The sequence below is a fragment of the Pleurodeles waltl genome, chromosome 7 (genome assembly GCF_031143425.1).
Source record: "Pleurodeles waltl isolate 20211129_DDA chromosome 7, aPleWal1.hap1.20221129, whole genome shotgun sequence".
NCBI classification, from domain to species: domain Eukaryota; kingdom Metazoa; phylum Chordata; class Amphibia; order Caudata; family Salamandridae; genus Pleurodeles; species Pleurodeles waltl.
In genome coordinates this window covers 1,547,138,238-1,547,161,971 of record NC_090446.1, presented here as the reverse complement: position 1 = coordinate 1,547,161,971, position 23,734 = coordinate 1,547,138,238, and the positions used below count along the sequence as shown (strand labels likewise).

Sequence of the window (23,734 nt, the reverse complement as noted above, 5' to 3'; positions counted from 1 at the left end):
ACACATCCTCCCAGAACAAAGCCTCAACTTACACAGCCTCCCCTACACATCCTCCCCTACACAGCCTCCCCTACACATCCTCCCCTTGCATGGCCTCACCCTACACATCCTCCTCCTACACAGCCTCAACTTACACATCCTCCCCAACACAGCCTCATTATACATTTCTTCTCCCTACACATCCTCCCCCTACACAGCCTCAACTTACACATCCTCCAAGTACACATCCTCCCTTGCATGGCCTCACCATACACATCCTCCCACAACAAAGCCTCAACTTACACAGCCTCCCCTACACATCCTCCCCTACACAGCCTCCCCTACACATCCTCCCCTTGCATGGCCTCACCCTACACATCCTCCTCCTACACAGCCTCAATTTACACATCCTCCCCTACACAGCCTCAATATTCTTCTCCCTACACATCCTCCCTTGCACTGCCTCACCCTACACATCCTCCCACAACACAGCCTCCTCTACAAAGCCTCAACTTACACAGCCTCCCCTATACATCTTCCCCTTGCATGGCCTCACCCTACACATCCTCTTCCTACACAGCCTCAACTTACACAGCCTCCCCTACACATCCTCCCCTAAACAGCCTCAACTTACCCAGCCTACCCTACACATCCTCCCCTACACAGCCTCAACTTACACAGCCTCCCCTACACATCCTCCCCTTGCATGGCCTCACCCTACACATCCTCTTCCTACACAGCCTCAACTTACACAGCCTCCCCTACACATCCTCCCCGAAACAGCCTCAACTTACCCAGCCTACCCTACACATCCCCCTACACAGCCTCAACTTACGCAGCCTCCCCTACACATCTTCCCCTCTTCCCCTGCACAGCCTCAACTTACACATCCTCTCCTACACAGCCTCAAATTACACACCCTCCCTTTAAGGATCCTCCCTTTGCACTGCCTCACCCTACACATCCTCCCACAACACAGCCTCCCCTACAAATCCTCCTCTACACAGCCTGAACTTACACATCCTCCCCCTACACATCCTCCCTCGCATGGCCTCACCATACACATCCTCCCACAACAAAGCCTCAACTTACACATCCTCCCCTGCACAGCCTCAAATTACACATTCTCCCCTTAAACAGCCTCAACTTACACATTCCTCCCCTACACAGCCTCAATTTACACATCCTCCCCTACACACCCTCCCCTACACAGCCTCAACATACACAGCCTCCCCTACACATCCTCTCCTTACACTGTCTCACATTACACATCCTCCCTTTGCACAGCCTCACCTTACAAAGCCTCCACTTACACAGCCTCCACTTACACATCCTCCCTTTGCACAGCCTTTCTTGCAAAGCCTCCACTTACACAGCCTCCACTTACACATCCTCAACTTACACAGCCTCCCCTTACACAGCCTCCCCTACACATCCTCTCCTTACACTGTCTCACACTACACATCCCCCCTTTGCACAGCCTCCCCTTACAAAGCCTCCACTTACACAGCCTCCACTTACACATCCTCAATTTACACAGCCTCCCCTTACACAGCATCCACTTACACATCCTCAACTTACACATCCTTTCCTTACTTATCCTCTCCTTCCACTGTCTCGCCCTACACATCATCCCCTACACAGCCTCCCTTTACACAACCTCCATTTACACCCCCCCAACTTACACAACTCTACGTACACATCCTCAACTAACACAGTCTCTCCTTACACAGCCTCCATGTACACATCCTCAACGTACACAGCCTCCCATTATACAGCCTCTACTTACACAACGTCCACTTACCCAGCCTCCCCTTACACATCTTCCCCTTACACAGCCTCCTCTTACACAACCTCCACTTACACATCCTCAACTTACACAGCCTCGCCTTACACAGCCTCCACTTACACATCCTCAAGTCACACATCCTCCCCTTACACAGCCTCCACTTGCGCAGCATTCACTTACCCAGCTTCCCCTTACACAGCCTCCACTTATACAGCCTCCACTTACACAACCTCTACTTACACATCCTAAACATACGCAGCCTCCCCTTACACATCCTCAACTTACACATACTCCCATTAAACAGCCTCAACTTGCACAGCCTCCACTTACACGGCCTCCACTTACACAGCCTCCTCTACACATCCTCCCTTACACAGCAACATCTTTCTCTTACATATCCTCTCCTTACACTGTATCACCCTACAAATCCTCCCCTACACTGCCTCCCCTTGCACAGCCTCCCCTTATACAGCCTCAACTTACACAGCCTCCAGTTACACAGCCTCACCCTGCACAGCCTCAGCTTACATAGTCTCCACTTGCACAGCCTCAACTTAAATGGCCTCAATTTACAAATCCTCCCCTTACACGGCCTCAAATTACACAGCCTCCCGTACACATCCTCAACTTACACATTCTCCCCTACACACCCTCCCCTTACACAGCCTCCACTTATACAGCCTCCACTTACACAACCTCTACTTACACATCCTCAACATACACAGCCTCCCCTTAAACAGCCTCAACTTGCACGGCCTCCACTTACACGGCCTCCACTCACTCAGCCTCCTTTACACATCCTCCCTTACACAGCAACATCTTTCTCTTACATATCCTCTCCTTACACTGTCTCACCCTACAAATCCTCCCCTACACTGCCTCCCCTTGCACAGCCTCCCCTTATACAGCCTCAACTTACACACCCTCCAGTTACACAGCCTCACCCTGCACAGCCTCAGCTTACAAAGTCTCCACTTGCACAGCCTCAACTTAAATGGCCTCAATTTACACCTACTCCCCTTAAAGAGCCTCAACTTGCACAGCCTCCACTTACACGGCCTCCACTTACACAGCCTCCTCTACACATCCTCCCTTACACAGCAACATCTTTCTCTTACATATCCTCTCCTTACACTGTCTCGCCCTACAAATCCTCCCCTACACTGCCTCCCCTTGCACAGCCTCCCCTTATACAGTCTCAACTTACACAGCCTCCAGTTACACAGCCTCACCCTGCACAGCCTCAGCTTACATAGTCTCCACTTGCACAGCCTCAACTTAAATGGCCTCAATTTACACATCCTCCCCTTACACAGCCTCAACTTACACAGCCTCCCGTACACATCCTCAACTTACACATTCTCCCCTACAAACCCTCCCCTTACACGGCCTCACCCTATACATCCTTCCCTTACACAGCCTCTCCTTACACTGTCTCACCCTACACATCCTCCTCTACACCTCCTCCCCTTGCACAGCCTCCCCTTACACAGCCTCCACTTACACATCCTCAACTTGCACAGCCTCCACTTACACATCCTCAACTTGCACAGCCTCCCTAACACAGCCTCCACTTACACATCCTCAGCTTACACAGCCTCCCCTTACACAGCCTCCACTTACACAGTCTCCAATTGCACAGCCTCAACTTATACAGCCTCCCCTTACACAGCCTCAACTTACACAGCCTTTGCGTACACATCTTCCACTTACAGACCCTCCACTTACACATCCTCCCCTTACACAGTCTCACCTTACATACCCTCCTCTTACACAGCCTTCCCTTGCACAACCTCTACTTATACAGACTCTCCCTAGAGACACTAACCTTACACAGCTTTTTCTTGTACAAACACCGCTTACAAGGCCTCCCCTTACACAGCCTCACTTTACATACCCTCCTCTTACACATCCTCAACTTGCACAGTCTCCCCTTAGCCTCCACTTACACATCCTCAGCTTGCACAGCCTCCCTTACACAGCGTCCACTTACACATCCTCAACTTACATAGCCTCCACTTACACAGTCTCGAATTGCACAGCCTCAACTTACACAGCCTCCCGTTACACAGCCTCAACTTACACAGCCTTCACGTACACATCTTCCACCTACAGAGCCTCCACTTATACATCCTCCACTTACACAGCCTCACCTTACATACCCTCCTCTTGCACAGCCTCCCCTTGCACAACCTCCACTTATACAGACTCTCCCTAGAGACACTAACCTTACACAGCTTTGTCTTGTACAAACAGCCCTTACAAAGCCTCCCCTTACACAGCCTCACTTTACATACCCTCCTCTTACACAGCGCCCCCTTGCACAGCCTCCACTTATACATACTCTTCCTAGAGACACTAACCTTACACAGCTTGTTCTTGTACAACCACCCCTTACACAGCCTCCCCTTACACAGCCTCACCTTACATACCCTCCTCTTGCACATCCTACACTTACACAGCCTCAGCTCACAGATCCTCCCCCACGCAGCCTCAACTTACACAGCCTCATCTGGCATACCCTCCTCTTACACAGCCTCACCTTACATAACCTCTCCTTATGTAACCTCCACTTACACAGCCTTACCTGACATACCATCCTCTTACACAGCCTCACCTGACATACCCTTCTTTTACACAGCCTCACCTTACACAGCCTCACCTTACAGACCCTTCTCTTACACAGCCTCACCTCACACACCCTCCTCTCACAAAGACTCACCTTACACAGCCTCACCATATATAGCCTCCACTTCCACATCTTCCCCCTACACAGCCTCAACTTACACATCCTCCCCCTACACATCCTCCCCTTACCTGGCCTCACCCTACACATCCTTCCCTTACACAGCCTCTCCTTACACTGTTGCACCCTACACAGCCTCCCCTTGCACACCCTCCCCTTACACAACCTCCACTTACATATCCTCAGCTTACTCAGCCTCCACGTACACATCCTCAACTGACACAGTCTCCCCTTACACATTCTCCACATTCTCCACTTACACAGTCTCCATGTGCACAGCCTCAGCTTACACAGCCTCAACTTACCCGCCTACACTTACACATCTTCCACTTACACAGCCTCCACTTACACATCCTCCCCTTACACAGCCTCACCTTACAAAGCCTCATGTTACATACCCTCCTGTTTCACAGCCTCCCCTTGCACAGCCTCCTCTTATAAAGACTCTCCCTAGAGACACTAACCTTACACAGCTTGTTCTTGTACAAACACCCCTTACACAGCCTCCCCTTACACAGACTCACTTTACATACCCTCCTCTTACACAGCCTCCACTTGCACAGCCTACACTTACACAGCCTCAAATCACACATCCTCCCCCTACACAGCCTCCACTTACACGGCTTCACCTTGCACAGCCTCACCTTTCATACCTTCTTCTTACACAGCCTCACCTTAAATGCCCTCCTCTCACACAGCATCACCTTATATAGCCTCCACTTGCACAACCCCCACTTACACTGCCTCCCATTACACTGCCTCACCTTACACAGTCTCAACTTACACAGTCTCCACTTGCATAGCCTCAGCTTACACAGCCTCATCTTACACATCCTCTCTTTACACAGCCTCCACTTACACGGCCTGAACTTACACATCCTCGCCTTACACTGCCTCAACTTAAACAGCCTCCCCTTGTACAACCTCCACGTACACAGTCTCCACTTACACAAACTCCCCGTACACATCCTCCCCCTACACAGCCTCCACTTAAACAAACTCCACTTACACATTCTCAACTTACACAGCCTCCCCTTACACAGCCTCAACTTACATAGCTTCCACTTACACATCCTCAACTAATTCAGCCTCCCCTTACACAGCCTCCACTTACACATCATCAACTTTCACAGCCTACACTTACACAGCCTCCCCTTACACATCCTCCACTTATACAGCCTCCCCTTACATAGCCTCCACTTACACAGCCTCCACTTACACCATCTCCACTTACACAGCGCTCCTTACATGGCCTCCACTTACACGGCCTCATCATACATGGCCTATCCTTACATGGCCTCCCCTTACACAGGCTCTACTTAGCCTCCACTTGCACAGCCTCCACTTACACAGCCTCCCCTTACACAGCTTCCAATTACACAGTCTTCACTTGCACAGCTTCAACCTGTACATCCTCCCCTTACACAGCCTCAACTTACACAGCCTCCCCTTACACAGCCTCCACTTACATTGCCTCACCTTACACATCCTCACCTTACATGCCCTCCTCTTACACAGCCTCCCCTTATACATACTCTCCCTAGAGACACTAACCTAACACAGCTTGTTCTTGTACCCCTTCCACTGCCTACCCTTACACAGCCTTCCCTTACACATCCTCTCCTTACACAGCCTCCCCTTACACATCCTCTCCTTACAGAGCCTCACCTTACATACCCTCTTCTGGCACAGCCTCACCTTACACACTCTCCTCTTACACAGTCTCACCTTACATACCCTCCTCTCACAAAGCCTCACCTTATGCAGCCTCACCTTACACAACCTACTCTTACACAGCCTCACCTTACATACCATCCTCTTACACAGCCTCATTTTACAAACCCTCCTATTACACAACCTTACCTTACATACCCTATTCTCACACAGCCTCACCTTACAAAACCTCTCCTTCTATAACCTCCACGTACACTGCCTCACCTTACACAGCCTCAGCTTACACAGTCTTCACTTGAGGAGCCTCAACTTACATACCCTCCTCTTACACAGCGTCACCTTACATACCCACATACCCTCCTCTTACCCTCTTACACAGCTTCACCTTACATACCCTCCTCTTACACAGACTCACCTTACACAGCATCACCTTACATAGCCTCACATTACATACTTTTGTCTAACACAGCCCCACCTTACACAACCTTTCCTTATATAATCTCCATTTACACAGCCCCAACTTAAAAATCCTCCACTTACACAGCCTCTCCTTACACAGCTTCACCTTACATACCCTCCTGTTACACAGCCTCTCCTTACACAGCTTCACCTTACATACCCTCCTCTTACATAGCCTCCCCACCTTACATAGCCTCACTTTAACTTCCCTCCTCTCACACAGCCTTACTTTACATACCCTCCTCTTACATACCATCCTCTCACACAGCCTCACCTTACACAGCCTCACTAACTTTACATAGCTTCACCTTGGAGCTCATCACCTCACTCAGTCTCACCTTACACAGCCTCTCCTCACATACCCTTACCTTACCCAGCCTCAGCTTACACAGCCACCCCTTACACAGCCTCCCCTTACACAGCCTCTCCTTACTCAGCCTCAGCTTACACAGCCTCCCCTTACACAGCCTGACCTTACACTGCCTCGCCTTACATACCTTCACCTTATACAGCCTCAGCTTACACAGCCTCCTCTTACACAGCATCTCCTTACATACCCTCATGTTACACACCCTCAGCTTACACAGACTTCTCTTACACAGCCTATCTTTACATACCCTCACCTTACACAGCCTCTCCTTACATACCCTCACCTTACACAGCATCCTCTTACACAGCCTCTCCTTTCATACCCTCAGTTTACACAGCCTCAGCTTACCCATTCTCACCTTACACAGCCTCTCCTTACTCAGCCTCAGCTTACACAGCCTCCCCTTACACAGCCTCCCCTTACACAGCCTGACCTTACACTGCCTCGCCTTACATACCTTCACCTTATACAGCCTCAGCTTACACAGCCTCCTCTTACACAGCATCTCCTTACATACCCTCATGTTACACACCCTCAGCTTACACAGACTTCTCTTACACAGCCTATCTTTACATACCCTCACCTTACACAGCCTCTCCTTACATACCCTCACCTTACACAGCATCCTCTTACACAGCCTCTCCTTTCATACCCTCAGTTTACACAGCCTCAGCTTACCCATTCTCACCTTACACAGCCTCCTCTTACGCAGTCTCACCTTACACTTCCTCACCTTACATAAGCCTCACCTTACACAGCATCCTCTTACACAGCCTCTCCTTTCATACCCTCAGCTTACACAGCCTCAGCTTACCCATTCTCACCTTACACAGCCTCTCCTTTCATACCCTCAGCTTACACAGCCTCAGCTTACACAGCCACCCCTCACACAGCCTCCCCTTACACAGCCTCTCCTTACTCAGCCTCACCTTACACAGCCTCTCCTTACATACCCTCACCTTACACAGCCTCAGCTTACACAGCCACCCCTCACACAGCCTCCCCTTACACAGCCTCTCCTTACTCAGCCTCAGCTTACACAGCCTCCCCTTACACAGACTCACCTTACACAGCCTGACCTTACACTGCCTCGCCTTACATACCTTCACCTTATACAGCCTCAGCTTACACAGCCTCCTCTTACACAGCATCTCCTTACATACCCTCATGTTACACACCCTCAGCTTACACAGCCTCCCCTTACACAGCCTCTCCTTACTCAGCCTCACCTTACACAGCCTCTCCTTACATACCCTCACCTTACACAGCATCCTCTTACACAGCCTCTCCTTTCATACCCTCAGTTTACACAGCCTCAGCTTACCCATTCTCACCTTACACAGCCTCCTCTTACGCAGTCTCATCTTACACTTCCTCACCTTACATAAGCCTCACCTTACATAGCCTCACCTTACATAGCCTCACCTTACATAGCCTCACCTTACATAGCCTCACCTTAGAGCTCATCACCTCACTCAGTCTCACCTTACACAGCCCCCTTACAAAGCCTCACCTTACATTGCCTCACCTGACATACCCTCCTCTTATACAGCCTTACCTTACACAGCCTCCCTCACATCTCATCTCCTTACTCAATCTCACCTTACCTAACCTCTCCTTACACAACCTTCACTTCACAAAGACTCGCCTTAGGCAGCCCCCCTTACAAATACTCACTCTGATGAGGAGAGACACCATGTCCATGGAGTTGTTGTCCACCGCATGGGTCAGCGGAGAGCGTCCACTCTTAATGTCCTGAGGGAAGAGGTGAGAACAGGGTTAAAAAGGCAGAACTGTACATTGCAAGGTCTGTGCTACTCCTGCTGGTGGAAGTTACTACACACTTACCTTAGAGTAATACTTCAGATGCATCAGTTATGTTAGACACACAGAGAGAGACTGTGGAGAGCATTCTGTTATATTACAAACCAGTCACATGCTTACAAAGCCCTCAGCTGCAGTAACACCCATCCGTGACTGAAAGCCAACAGCAGCAGTAACACACACAGCCACGACTTAGAGCCCTCATCTGCAGTAACACACAGCCATGACTGAAAGCCCTCAGCTGCAGTAACACCCATTCGTGACTGAAAGCCAACAGCAGCAGTAACACACACAGCCACGACTTAGAGCCCTCAGCTGCAGTAACACAGCCATGACTGAAAGCCCTCAGCTGCAGTAACACCCATCCGTGACTGAAAGCCAACAGCAGCAGTAACACACACAGCCACGACTTAGAGCCCTCATCTGCAGTAACACACAGCCATGACTGAAAGCCCTCAGCTGCAGTAACACCCATCCGTGACTGAAAGCCAACAGCAGCAGTAACACACACAGCCACGACTTAGAGCCCTCATCTGCAGTAACACACAGCCATGACTGAAAGCCCTGAGCTGCAGTAACACCCATCCGTGACTGAAAGCCAACAGCAGCAGTAACACACACAACCACGACTTAGAGCCCTCAGCTGCAGTAACACAGCCATGACTGAAAGCCCTCAGCTGCAGTAACACCCATCCGTGACTGAAAGCCAACAGCAGCAGTAACACACACAGCCACGACTTAGAGCCCTCATCTGCAGTAACACACAGCCATGACTGAAAGCCCTCAGCTGCAGTAACACCCATTCGTGACTGAAAGCCAACAGCAGCAGTAACACACACAGCCACGACTTAGAGCCCTCAGCTGCAGTAACACAGCCATGACTGAAAGCCCTCAGCTGCAGTAACACCCATCCGTGACTGAAAGCCAACAGCAGCAGTAACACACACAGCCACGACTTAGAGCCCTCATCTGCAGTAACACACAGCCATGACTGAAAGCCCTCAGCTGCAGTAACACCCATCCGTGACTGAAAGCCAACAGCAGCAGTAACACACACAGCCACGACTTAGAGCCCTCATCTGCAGTAACACACAGCCATGACTGAAAGCCCTCAGCTGCAGTAACACCCATCCGTGACTAAAAGCACTCAGCTGCAGTAACACACAGTCATGAATGAAAGCCAACAGCAGCAGTAACACACACAGCCACGACTAAGAGCCCTGCGCTGCAGTAACACACACACAGACATGACTGAAAGCCCTCAGCTGCAGTGACACACAAAGCCACGATTGAAAGTCCTCAGGTGCAATAACACACACAGCCATGACTGAAAGCCCTCAGTTGCAGTAACACACACAGTCATGACTGAAAGCCCACATCTGCAGTGACACACACACAGCCATGACTGAAACCCCTCAGCTGCAGTGACACACACACAGCAACGACTGAATGCCCTCACCTGCAGTAACACACACAGACATGACTGAAAGCCATCGTCTGTAGTAACACACAAAGACATGACTGAACTCACCCAGCCAGCTGCAGTAACACACACAGCCATGACTGAAAGCCCTCGGTTGCAGTAAAACACACAGCCATGACTGAAAGCCCACTGCTGCAGTGACACACACTCAGCCACGATTGAAACATCTCAGCAGCAGTGACACACACACACAGCAACGACTGAAAGCCCTCAGCTGCAGTAACACACACACACACATAACTGAAAGCCCCCATCTGCATTAACACACACAGACATGACTGAATGTCCTCGGCTGCAGTAACCCACACAGACATGACTGAAAGCCCTCAGCAGCAGTAACGCACACAGACATGACTGAACGCCCTCAGCTGCAGTGACACACACACAGCCATGACTGAAACCCCTCAGCTGCAGTGACACACACACAGCCACAACTGAAAGCCCACAGGTGCATTAACACACAGAGCTATAACTGAAAGCCGTCAGCTGCAGTAGCACACAGCCATAACTGAAAGCACACAACTGTAATAACACACAACCATGATTGGAAGCCCACAGCTGCAGTAACACAGCCATGACAGATCACCCTCATCTGCAGTAACACACACACAGCCGCGACTGAAAGCCCTCAGCTGCAGTAACACAAACAGCCATGACAGAAAGCCCTCAGCTGCAGTAACACACAGCAATGACTAACACACTCACCCGTGAGTGAAAAACCTCAGCTGCAGTAACACACAGTCATGACTGAAAGCCCTCAGCTGCTGTAACACACACAGCCATGAATGAAAGCCCTCAACTGCAGTAACACACAGCCATGATTGGAAGCCCACAGCTGCTGTGACACACACAACCAGGACTGAAAGCTCTCATCTGCAGTAACACACTCAGCCATGACTGAACACCCTCATCTGCAGTAACACACACAGCCATGTCTAAAAGCCCTCAGCTGCAGTAACACACACACAGCCATGACTGAAAGCCATCAGCTGCAGTGATACACACACACACAAACACATATGATTGAAAGCCCTCATCTGCAGTAACACACACAGACATGACTGAATGCCCTCAGCTGCAGTAACCCACACAGACATGACTGAAACCCTCAGCTGCAGTGCCACACAGAGCCATGACTGAATGCTCTCAGCTTCAGTAACACATACAGCCATGACTAAAAACCCTCAGTTGCAGTAACACACACAACCAGGAGTGAACACCCTCATCTACAGTAACACACACAGCCATGTCTGAAAGCCCTTGGCTGCAGTAACACACACATCCATGACTAAAACCCCTCAGCTGCAGTAACACACACAGTAATGACTGAAAGCCCTCAGTTGCAGAGACACACGGAGCCACAACGGAAAGCCCTTAGCTGTAGGAACACACACAGGCATGACTGAACCCCCCAGCTGCAGTAACTCAAACAGCCGTGACTGAAAGCCCTCAGCTCCACTAACACACACAGGGATGACTGGAAGCCCTCAGCTCCACTAACACACACAGGGATGACTGAAAGCTCTCAGCTCCACTAACACACACAGGGATGACTGAAAGCCCTCAGCTCCACTAACACACACAGGGATGACTGAAAGCCCTCAGCTGCAGTAACACACACAGGGATGACTGAAAGCCCTCGGCTCCGACACAGGGATGACTGAAAGCCCTCAGCTGCAGTAACACACACAGGGATGACTGAAAGCCCTCAGCTGCAGTAACACACACAGCCATGACTGAAAGCACTCAGCTGCAGTAGCACACACACAGTCATGACTGAAACCCCTCAGCTGCAATAACACACAGACATGACTAAAAGCCCTCCCTGCAGTAACACACAGAGCCATGTCTGAAAGCACTAAGCTGGAGTAAAACACTCAGCCATGACTGAAAGCCTAAATCTGCAGTAACACACACAGCCATGACTGAAAGCCCTCAGCTGCAGTAACACAGACAGCCATGACTAAAAGCCCAAAGTTGCAGTAACACACACAGCCATGACTGAAAGCCCTCAGCTGCAGTAAAACACACAGCCATGACTGAAACCTCACAGCTGCAGTAACAAACAGAGATGACTGAAACCTCTCAGCTGCAGTAACACACACAAACACAGCCATGAGTGAAAGCCCTCAGCTGCAGTAACACACAGAGCCATGTCTGAAAGCCCTCAGCTGCAGGAACACACCCAAGCTTGACTGAAACCTCACAGCTGCAGTAACACACAGCGATGACTGAAACCTCTCAGCTGCAATAACACACACACACACAGCCATGACTGAAAGCCCTCAGCTGCAGTAACACACTCAGTCATGACTGAAAGCCCTCAGCTGCAGTAACACACAGACATGACTGAACGCCCTCAGCTGCAGTGACACATACAACCATGACTGAACCCCTCAGCTGCAGTAACACACAGACATGACTGAACGCCCTCAGCTGCAGTGACACACACAGCCATGACTGAACCCCTCAGCTGCAGTAACACACAGACATGCTTCCACACCCTCAGCTGTTTTAAAGCACACTGGCACGTGGACCCACCGGTGCTATAATATGCACGTGCTGAGGCTGCATTACTTGTCTGTACTCCCGAAAACCAGCAGTCTCTTTACTAGTCTGTACTCCTGCACAGAAGCATAACTTCATTACTTCTCTGTACTCCCGCACAGCAGCACAGCCTCTTTACTCGTCTGTACTCCTGCACAGCAGCACAGCCTCTTTACTCGTCTGTACTCCCACACAGCAGCACAGCCTCTTTACTTCTCTGTACTCCCGCACAGCCTCTTTACTTCTCTGCTCTTCTGTAGAGCAGCACAGCCTCTTTACTCGTCTGTACTCCTGCACAGTCTCTTTACTTCTCTGTACTCCCGCACAGCAGCACAGCCTCTTTACTTCTCTGTACTACTGCACAGCAGCACAGCCTCTTTACTCGTCTGTACTCCTGCACAGTCTCTTTACTTCTCTGTAATTCCGCACAGCAGCACAGCCTCTTTACTTCTCTGTACTACTGCACAGCAGCACAGCCTCTTTACTTGTCTGTACTCCTGCACAGCCTCTTTACTTCTCTGTACTCCCGCACAGCAGCACAGCCTCTTTACTCATCTGTACAGCAGCACAGCCTCTTTACTCGTCTGTACTCCCGCACAGCAGCACAGCCTCTTTACTCGTCTGTACTCCCGCACAGCAGCACAGCCTCTTTACTCGTCTGTACTCCCACACAGCAGCACAGCCTCTTTACTTCTCTGTACTCCCGCACATCAGCACAGCCTCTTTACTTCTCTGTACTCCCGCACAGCAGCACAGCCTCTTTACTCGTCTGTACTCCCGCACAGCAGCACAGCCTCTTTACTCGTCTGTACTCCCGCACAGCAGCACAGCCTCTTTACTTCTCTGTACTCCCGCACATCAGCACAGCCTCTTTACTTCTCTGTACTCCCGCACAGCAGCACGGCCTCTTTACTCGTCTGTACTCCCGCACAGCAGCACAGCCTCTTTACTTCTCTGTACTCCCGCACAGCAGCAGAGCCTCTTTACTTCTCTGTACTCCCGCACAGCAGCAGAGCCTCTTTACTTCTCTGTACTCCTGCACAGCAGCACAGCATCTTTACTTCTCTGTACTCCCGCACAGCAGCACAGCCTCTTTACTCGTCTGTACTCCCACACAGCAGCACAGCCTCTTTACTTCTCTATACTGCCGTAGAGCAGCACAGACTCTTTACTCGTCTGTACTCCCGCACAGCATGACAGCCTCTTTACTCGTCTGTACTCCCGCACAGCATCACAGCCTCTTTACTTCTCTGTACTCCCGCACAGCAGCACAGCCTCTTTACTTCTCTGTACTTCTGTAGAGCAGCACAGCCTCTTTACTTCTCTGTACTCCTGCACAGCAGCACAGCCTCTTTACTTCTCTGTACTTCTGTAGAGCAGCACAGCCTCTTTACTCGTCTGTAGTCCTGCACAGTCTCTTTACTTCTCTGTACTCCCGCACAGCAGCACAGCCTCTTTACTTCTCTGTACTCCTGCACAGCAGCACAGCCTCTTTACTTCTCTGTACTCCTGCACAGCAGCACAGCCTCTTTGTCTCGACTTCCCCACAGAAGCACAGCCTCTTTACTTCTCTGTACTCCCGCACAGCAGCACAGCCTCTTTACTCGTCTGTACTCCCGCACAGCAGCACAGCCTCTTTACTCGTCTGTACTCCCGCACAGCAGCACAGCCTCTTTACTCGTCTGTACTCCTGCACAGCAGCACAGCCTCTTTACTTCTCTGTACTCCCGCACAGCAGCACAGCCTCTTTACTTCTCTGTACTCCCGCACAGCAGCACAGCCTCTTTACTTCTCTGTACTTCCGTAGAGCAGCACAGCCTCTTTACTTCTCTGTACTCCTGCACAGTCTCTTTACTTCTCTGTACTCCCGCACAGCAGCACAGCCTCTTTACTTCTCTGTACTACTGCACAGCAGCACAGCCTCTTTACTCGTCTGTACTCCTGCACAGTCTCTTTACTTGTCTGCACAGCAGCACAGCCTCTTTACTTGTCTGCACTCCCGCACAGCAGCACAGCCTCTTTACTTCTCTGTACTACTGCACAGCCTCTTTACTTCTCTGTACTCCCGCACAGCAGCACAGCCTCTTTACTTCTCTGTACTACTGCACAGCAGCACAGCCTCTTTACTTCTCTGTACTCCCGCACAGCAGCACAGCCTCTTTACTCGTCTGTACTCCTGCACCGCCTGTTTACTCGTCTGTACTCCTGCACAGCCTCTTTACTTCTCTGTACTCTTGTAGAGCAGCACGGCCTCTTTACTCGTCTGTACTCCCGCACAACAGCACAGCGTATATTACTTACTTACCACAGCATCAATGTCCGCTCCCTGGTGCAGCAGAAACAGGACAAGGTCAGAGTCCGAGGTCTCCACCGCCACGTGTAGAGGGGTGAACCCTGAAACCATCAGAGAAGGGTCTTGTCAGTAGGTGACGTCACATGTGGCAGACAGACAGACATGAATACATTAGTACATACAGGGAGGCCTCCAACTCCACGTGTAGAGGGGTGAACCCTGAAACCATCAGAGAAGGGTCTTGTCAGTAGGTGACGTCACATGTGGCAGACAGACATACAGGAATACATTAGTACATACAGGGAGGTCTCCACCGTCACGTGAAACCATCAGAGAAGGGTCTTGTCAGTAGGTGACGTCACATGTGGCAGACAGACAGACATGAATACATTAGTACATACAGGGAGGCCTGCACCTCCACGTGTAGAGGGGTGAACCCTGAAACCATCAGAGAAGGGTCATGTCAGTATGTGACGTCACATGTGGCAGACATGAATACATTAGTACATACAGGGAGTCCTGCACCTCCAGGGATGGGCGCATCCTAGGCCTTGGGGTCAGCTGCTGCTCTGATCCAGGGCCTGCGTTTGGGCTCAATCGTCTTTGCCACCTCCTGCACTGTGCCAGGCCCTGTTGGTGCCAGCGGGGCTGGGGGGGGCGGCAGGGGCATGTCCGCATTCCTATAACATTCCCACAGGAAGGAGGCCTGTCCTCGGGGCCCTCTTGAAGGACAAGGGGTCTCCAGCTAATCGTGGCCTTCAGTCACTACAGAGACTCATCCCTCCTCTCATCTCAGCAGTCCCACCGACTCTAGGGCTTCAGTCAGTACAGAGACTGAACTCTCCTCTCTCTCCACTGGTGACCACCCGCCCTAGGGTTCCAGTCACTAGAGAGTGAGCTCTACTGCCATCCCAGAGGTGACCCCCGCCCCAGAGCTGCTATCACCTCAGAGACTGAGCGCTCCTCTCATTCCAGAGGTGACCCCCCGCCCCAGAGCTGCTATCACCTCAGAGACTGAGCGCTCCTCTCATTCCAGAGGTGACCCTCGCCACAGAGCTGCTATCACCTCAGAGACTGAGCGCTCCTCTCATCCCAGAGGTGACCCCCCGCCCCAGAGCTGCTATCACCTCAGAGACTGAGCGCTCCTCTCATCCCAGAGGTGACCCTCGCCACAGAGCTGCTATCACCTCAGAGACTGAGCGCTCCTCTCATCCCAGAGGTGACCCCCGCCCCAGAGCTGCTATCACCTCAGAGACTGAGCGCTCCTCTCATTCCAGAGGTGACCCCCCGCCCCAGAGCTGCTATCACCTCAGAGACTGAGCGCTCCTCTCATCCCAGAGGTGACCCCCCGCCCCAGAGCTGCTATCACCTCAGAGACTGAGCGCTCCTCTCATCCCAGAGGTGACCCCCCGCCCCAGAGCTGCTATCACCTCAGAGACTGAGCGCTCCTCTCATCCCAGAGGTGACCCCGCCCCAGAGCTGCTATCACCTCAGAGACTGAGCGCTCCTCTCATCCCAGAGGTGACCCCCCGCCCCAGAGCTGCTATCACCTCAGAGACTGAGCGCTCCTCTCATCCCAGAGGTGACCCCCCGCCCCAGAGCTGCTATCACCTCAGAGACTGAGCGCTCCTCTCATTCCAGAGGTGACCCCCGCCCCAGAGCTGCTATCACCTCAGAGACTGAGCGCTCCTCTCATCCCAGAGGTGATCCCCGCCCCAGAGCTGCTATCACCTCAGAGACTGAGCGCTCCTCTCATTCCAGAGGTGACCCCCGCCCCAGAGCTGCTATCACCTCAGAGACTGAGCGCTCCTCTCATTCCAGAGGTGACCCCCCGCCCCAGAGCTGCTATCACCTCAGAGACTGAGCGCTCCTCTCATCCCAGAGGTGACCCCCGCCCCAGAGCTGCTATCACCTCAGAGACTGAGCGCTCCTCTCATCCCAGAGGTGACCCCCGCCCCAGAGCTGCTATCACCTCAGAGACTGAGCGCTCCTCTCATCCCAGAGGTGACCCCCCGCCCCAGAGCTGCTATCACCTCAGAGACTGAGCGCTCCTCTCATCCCAGAGGTGACCCCCCGCCCCAGAGCTGCTATCACCTCAGAGACTGAGCGCTCCTCTCATCCCAGAGGTGACCCCCCGCCCCAGAGCTGCTATCACCTCAGAGACTGAGCGCTCCTCTCATCCCAGAGGTGACCCCCCGCCCCAGAGCTGCTATCACCTCAGAGACTGAGCGCTCCTCTCATCCAAGAGGTGACCCCCGCCCCAGAGCTGCTATCACCTCAGAGACTGAGCGCTCCTCTCACCCCAGAGGTGACCCCCCGCCCCAGAGCTGCTATCACCTCAGAGACTGAGCGCTCCTCTCATCCCAGAGGTGACCCCCCGCCCCAGAGCTGCTATCACCTCAGAGACTGAGCGCTCCTCTCATCCCAGAGGTGACCCCCGCCCCAGAGCTGCTATCACCTCAGAGACTGAGCGCTCCTCTCATTCCAGAGGTGACCCCCCGCCCCAGAGCTGCTATCACCTCAGAGACTGAGCGCTCCTCTCATTCCAGAGGTGACCCCCCGCCCCAGAGCTGCTATCACCTCAGAGACTGAGCGCTCCTCTCATCCCAGAGGTGACCCCCGCCCCAGAGCTGCTATCACCTCAGAGACTGAGCGCTCCTCTCATCCCAGAGGTGACCCCCCGCCCCAGAGCTGCTATCACCTCAGAGACTGAGCGCTCCTCTCATCCCAGAGGTGACCCCCCGCCCCAGAGCTGCTATCACCTCAGAGACTGAGCGCTCCTCTCATCCCAGAGGTGACCCCCCGCCCCAGAGCTGCTATCACCTCAGAGACTGAGCGCTCCTCTCATCCCAGAGGTGACCCCCGCCCCAGAGCTGCTATCACCTCAGAGACTGAGCGCTCCTCTCATCCCAGAGGTGACCCCCCGCCCCAGAGCTGCTATCACCTCAGAGACTGAGCGCTCCTCTCATCCCAGAGGTGACCCCCGCCCCAGAGCTGCTATCACCTCAGAGACTGAGCGCTCCTCTCATCCCAGAGGTGACCCCCGCCCCAGAGCTGCTATCACCTCAGAGACTGAGCGCTCCTCTCATCCCAGAGGTGACCCCCGCCCCAGAGCTGCTATCACCTCAGAGACTGAGCGCTCCTCTCACTCCAGAGGTGACCCCCGCCCCAGAGCTGCTATCACCTCAGAGACTGAGCGCTCCTCTCACCCCAGAGGTGACCCCCGCCCCAGAGCTGCTATCACCTCAGAGACTGAGCGCTCCTCTCATTCCAGAGGTGACCCCCCGCCCCAGAGCTGCTATCACCTCAGAGACTGAGCGCTCCTCTCATCCCAGAGGTGACCCCCCGCCCCAGAGCTGCTATCACCTCAGAGACTGAGCGCTCCTCTCATCCCAGAGGTGACCCCCCGCCCCAGAGCTGCTATCACCTCAGAGACTGAGCGCTCCTCTCATCCCAGAGGTGACCCCCCGCCCCAGAGCTGCTATCACCTCAGAGACTGAGCGCTCCTCTCATCCCAGAGGTGACCCCCCGCCCCAGAGCTGCTATCACCTCAGAGACTGAGCGCTCCTCTCATCCCAGAGGTGACCCCCCGCCCCAGAGCTGCTATCACCTCAGAGACTGAGCGCTCCTCTCATCCCAGAGGTGACCCCCCGCCCCAGAGCTGCTATCACCTCAGAGACTGAGCGCTCCTCTCATCCCAGAGGTGACCCCCGCCCCAGAGCTGCTATCACCTCAGAGACTGAGCGCTCCTCTCATCCCAGAGGTGACCCCCCGCCCCAGAGCTGCTATCACCTCAGAGACTGAGCGCTCCTCTCATCCCAGAGGTGACCCCCGCCCCAGAGCTGCTATCACCTCAGAGACTGAGCGCTCCTCTCATCCCAGAGGTGACCCCCCGCCCCAGAGCTGCTATCACCTCAGAGACTGAGCGCTCCTCTCATTCCAGAGGTGACCCCCGCCCCAGAGCTGCTATCACCTCAGAGACTGAGCGCTCCTCTCATCCCAGAGGTGACCCCCCGCCCCAGAGCTGCTATCACCTCAGAGACTGAGCGCTCCTCTCATCCCAGAGGTGACCCCCCGCCCCAGAGCTGCTATCACCTCAGAGACTGAGCGCTCCTCTCATCCCAGAGGTGACCCCCCGCCCCAGAGCTGCTATCACCTCAGAGACTGAGCGCTCCTCTCATTCCAGAGGTGACCCCCGCCCCAGAGCTGCTATCACCTCAGAGACTGAGCGCTCCTCTCATCCCAGAGGTGACCCCCCGCCCCAGAGCTGCTATCACCTCAGAGACTGAGCGCTCCTCTCATCCCAGAGGTGACCCCCCGCCCCAGAGCTGCTATCACCTCAGAGACTGAGCGCTCCTCTCATCCCAGAGGTGACCCCCGCCCCAGAGCTGCTATCACCTCAGAGACTGAGCGCTCCTCTCATCCCAGAGGTGACCCCCCGCCCCAGAGCTGCTATCACCTCAGAGACTGAGCGCTCCTCTCATTCCAGAGGTGACCCCCGCCCCAGAGCTGCTATCACCTCAGAGACTGAGCGCTCCTCTCATCCCAGAGGTGACCCCCCGCCCCAGAGCTGCTATCACCTCAGAGACTGAGCGCTCCTCTCATCCCAGAGGTGACCCCCCGCCCCAGAGCTGCTATCACCTCAGAGACTGAGCGCTCCTCTCATCCCAGAGGTGACCCCCCGCCCCAGAGCTGCTATCACCTCAGAGACTGAGCGCTCCTCTCATCCCAGAGGTGACCCCCCGCCCCAGAGCTGCTATCACCTCAGAGACTGAGCGCTCCTCTCATCCCAGAGGTGACCCCCCGCCCCAGAGCTGCTATCACCTCAGAGACTGAGCGCTCCTCTCATCCCAGAGGTGACCCCCCGCCCCAGAGCTGCTATCACCTCAGAGACTGAGCGCTCCTCTCATCCCAGAGGTGACCCCCCGCCCCAGAGCTGCTATCACCTCAGAGACTGAGCGCTCCTCTCATCCCAGAGGTGACCCCCCGCCCCAGAGCTGCTATCACCTCAGAGACTGAGCGCTCCTCTCATCCCAGAGGTGACCCCCCGCCCCAGAGCTGCTATCACCTCAGAGACTGAGCGCTCCTCTCATCCCAGAGGTGACCCCCGCCCCAGAGCTGCTATCACCTCAGAGACTGAGCGCTCCTCTCATCCCAGAGGTGACCCCCCGCCCCAGAGCTGCTATCACCTCAGAGACTGAGCGCTCCTCTCATCCCAGAGGTGAACCCCCGCCCCAGAGCTGCTATCACCTCAGAGACTGAGCGCTCCTCTCATCCCAGAGGTGACCCCCGCCCCAGAGCTGCTATCACCTCAGAGACTGAGCGCTCCTCTCATTCCAGAGGTGACCCCGCCCCAGAGCTGCTATCACCTCAGAGACTGAGCGCTCCTCTCATTCCAGAGGTGACCCCCCGCCCCAGAGCTGCTATCACCTCAGAGACTGAGCGCTCCTCTCATCCCAGAGGTGACCCCCCGCCCCAGAGCTGCTATCACCTCAGAGACTGAGCGCTCCTCTCATCCCAGAGGTGACCCCCGCCCCAGAGCTGCTATCACCTCAGAGACTGAGCGCTCCTCTCATCCCAGAGGTGACCCCCGCCCCAGAGCTGCTATCACCTCAGAGACTGAGCGCTCCTCTCATTCCAGAGGTGACCCCCCGCCCCAGAGCTGCTATCACCTCAGAGACTGAGCGCTCCTCTTACTCTAGAAGGGACCGACCACCCACCTCAGGGCTTAAGTCAGTACAGAGACTGATCTCTCCTCTCATTCCAGAGGTGACCACCCGCCCCAGAGCTGCTATCACCTCAGAGACTGAGCGCTCCTCTTACTCTAGAAGGGACCGACCACCCACCTCAGGGCTTAAGTCAGTACAGAGACTGATCTCTCCTCTCATCCCAGAGATAACCACCCACCCTAGGGCTTCAGCCACTACAAAGTCTGATCTCTCCTCTCTCTCAGCAGACTCGACCGACCCTGGGGCTTCAGTCACTGAAGACAGTGATCTCTCCTCTCATTCCAAAGTGATAACCCGCCCTGGGGCTGGTCAGCACAAAGAATGAGCGCTCCTCTCACTCCAGAGGCGACCCCCCGCCCTAGAGCTGCTATCACCTTCGAGACTGAGCTCTTCTCTAAACCCAGAGGTCACCATCCCGCATCCTTGTAGTCACTACAAAGAATGAGAGCTCCTCTGTTCACAGACGTGACCACCCGTCCAAGGACTTTAAGAGCCTCAGTCAAAAAGCTCTCCTCCCTTCCCATAGATGACCAGCCACCCCCGGGCTGAAGTCCGGACAGAGACTGAGTTCTCCTCTCATCCAAGAGGCGACCTCAAGCTCCTTCAGACACTGCTTGACCCCTCAATCTCCTACAGACAATGCTTGACCCCTCAAGCTCCTACAGACGCTACTTGACCCCTCAAGCTCCTACAGACACTGCTTGACGCCTCAAGCTCCTACAGAAAGCCCCTCAAGCTCCTACAGACAGTGCTTCACCCCTCAAGCTCCTACAGATACTGCTTAACCCCTCAAGCTCCTACAGACACTGCTTGACTCCTCACGCTCCTACAGACACTGCTTGACACCTCAAGCTCCTACAGACACTGCTTGACACCTGAAGCTCCTACAGACACTGCTTGACTCCTCACGCTCCTACAGACACTGCTTGACACCTCAAGCTCCTACACACACTGCTTGACTCCTCAAGGAACTACAGACACTTCTTGACCCCTCAAGCTCCTACAGAAAGCCCATCAAGCTCCTACAGACACTGCTTGACCCCACAAGTTCCTACAGACACTGCTTGACCCCTCAAGCTCCTTCAGACACTGCTTGACCACTCAAGCTCCTACAGACACTGCTTGACCCCTCAAGCTCCTTCAGACACTGCTTGACGCCTCAAGCTCCTACAGACACTGCTTGACGCCTCAAGCTCCTACAGACACTGCTTGACCCCTCAAGCTCCTACAGACACTGCTTGACCCCTCACGCTCCTACATACACTGCTTGACCCCACAAGCTCCTACAGACACTGCTTGACCCCACAAGCTCCTACAGACACCTCTTGATCCCTCAAGCTCCTACAGACACTGCTTGACCCCTCAAGCTCCTTCAGACACTGCTTGACGCCTCAAGCTCCTACATACACTGCTTGACCCCTCAAGCTCCTACATACACTGCTTGACCCCTCAAGCTCCTACATACACTGCTTGACCCCTCAAGCTCCTTCAGACACTGCTTGATGCCTCAAGCTCCTACATACACTGCTTGACCCCTCAAGCTCCTACAGATACTGCTTAACCCCTCAAGCTCCTACAGACACTGCTTGACCCCTCAAGCTCCTACAGACACTGCTTGACCACTCAAGCTCCTGCATGCACTGCTTGACCCCACAAGCTCCTACAGACACTGCTTGACCCTCAAGCTCCTACAGACACTGCTTGACCCCTCACGCTCCTAAAGACACTGCTTGACCCCTCAAGTTCCTACAGACACTGCTTGATCCCTCAAGCTCCTACAGACACTGCTTGACCCTTCAAACTCCTACAGACACTGCTTGACACCTCAAACTCCTACAGACACTGCTTGACCCCTCACGCTCCTACAGACACTGCTTGACCCCTCAAGCTCCTACAGACACTGCTTGACTCCTCACGCTCCTACAGACACTGCTTGACACCTCAAGCTCCTACAGACACTGCTTGACTCCTCAAGGAACTACAGACACTTCTTGACCCCTCAAGCTCCTACAGAAAGCCCATCAAGCTCCTACAGACACTGCTTGACCCCACAAGTTCCTACAGACACTGCTTGACCCCTCAAGCTCCTTCAGACACTGCTTGACCACTCAAGCTCCTACAGACACTGCTTGACCCCTCAAGCTCCTTCAGACACTGCTTGACGCCTCAAGCTCCTACAGACACTGCTTGACGCCTCAAGCTCCTACAGACACTGCTTGACCCCTCAAGCTCCTACAGACACTGCTTGACCCCTCACGCTCCTACATACACTGCTTGACCCCACAAGCTCCTACAGACACTGCTTGACCCCACAAGCTCCTACAGACACCTCTTGATCCCTCAAGCTCCTACAGACACTGCTTGACCCCTCAAGCTCCTTCAGACACTGCTTGACGCCTCAAGCTCCTACATACACTGCTTGACCCCTCAAGCTCCTACATACACTGCTTGACCCCTCAAGCTCCTACATACACTGCTTGACCCCTCAAGCTCCTTCAGACACTGCTTGACGCCTCAAGCTCCTACATACACTGCTTGACCCCTCAAGCTCCTACAGATACTGCTTAACCCCTCAAGCTCCTACAGACACTGCTTGACCCCTCAAGCTCCTACAGACACTGCTTGACCACTCAAGCTCCTGCATGCACTGCTTGACCCCACAAGCTCCTACAGACACTGCTTGACCCTCAAGCTCCTACAGACACTGCTTGACCCCTCACGCTCCTAAAGACACTGCTTGACCCCTCAAGTTCCTACAGACACTGCTTGATCCCTCAAGCTCCTACAGACACTGCTTGACCCTTCAAACTCCTACAGACACTGCTTGACACCTCAAACTCC

The 23,734-nt window shown here is 53.7% G+C and overlaps 1 protein-coding gene across 2 annotated transcripts in view; it reads right to left on the bottom strand.

Moving 5' to 3' along the window:
• Positions 1 to 23,734, bottom strand: part of BCL3 (BCL3 transcription coactivator) — a 243,311-nt gene that overhangs the window by 14,677 nt on the left and 204,900 nt on the right. For both annotated transcript variants that reach the window (XM_069201444.1, XM_069201445.1), the window contains exons 5-6: positions 15,177 to 15,265; positions 8,695 to 8,772 (exon numbers count right to left, since the gene is read on the bottom strand). In XM_069201444.1, the coding sequence (XP_069057545.1) occupies positions 8,695 to 8,772; positions 15,177 to 15,265 (167 nt within the window). The remainder of the gene's footprint in view (positions 1 to 8,694; positions 8,773 to 15,176; positions 15,266 to 23,734) is intronic.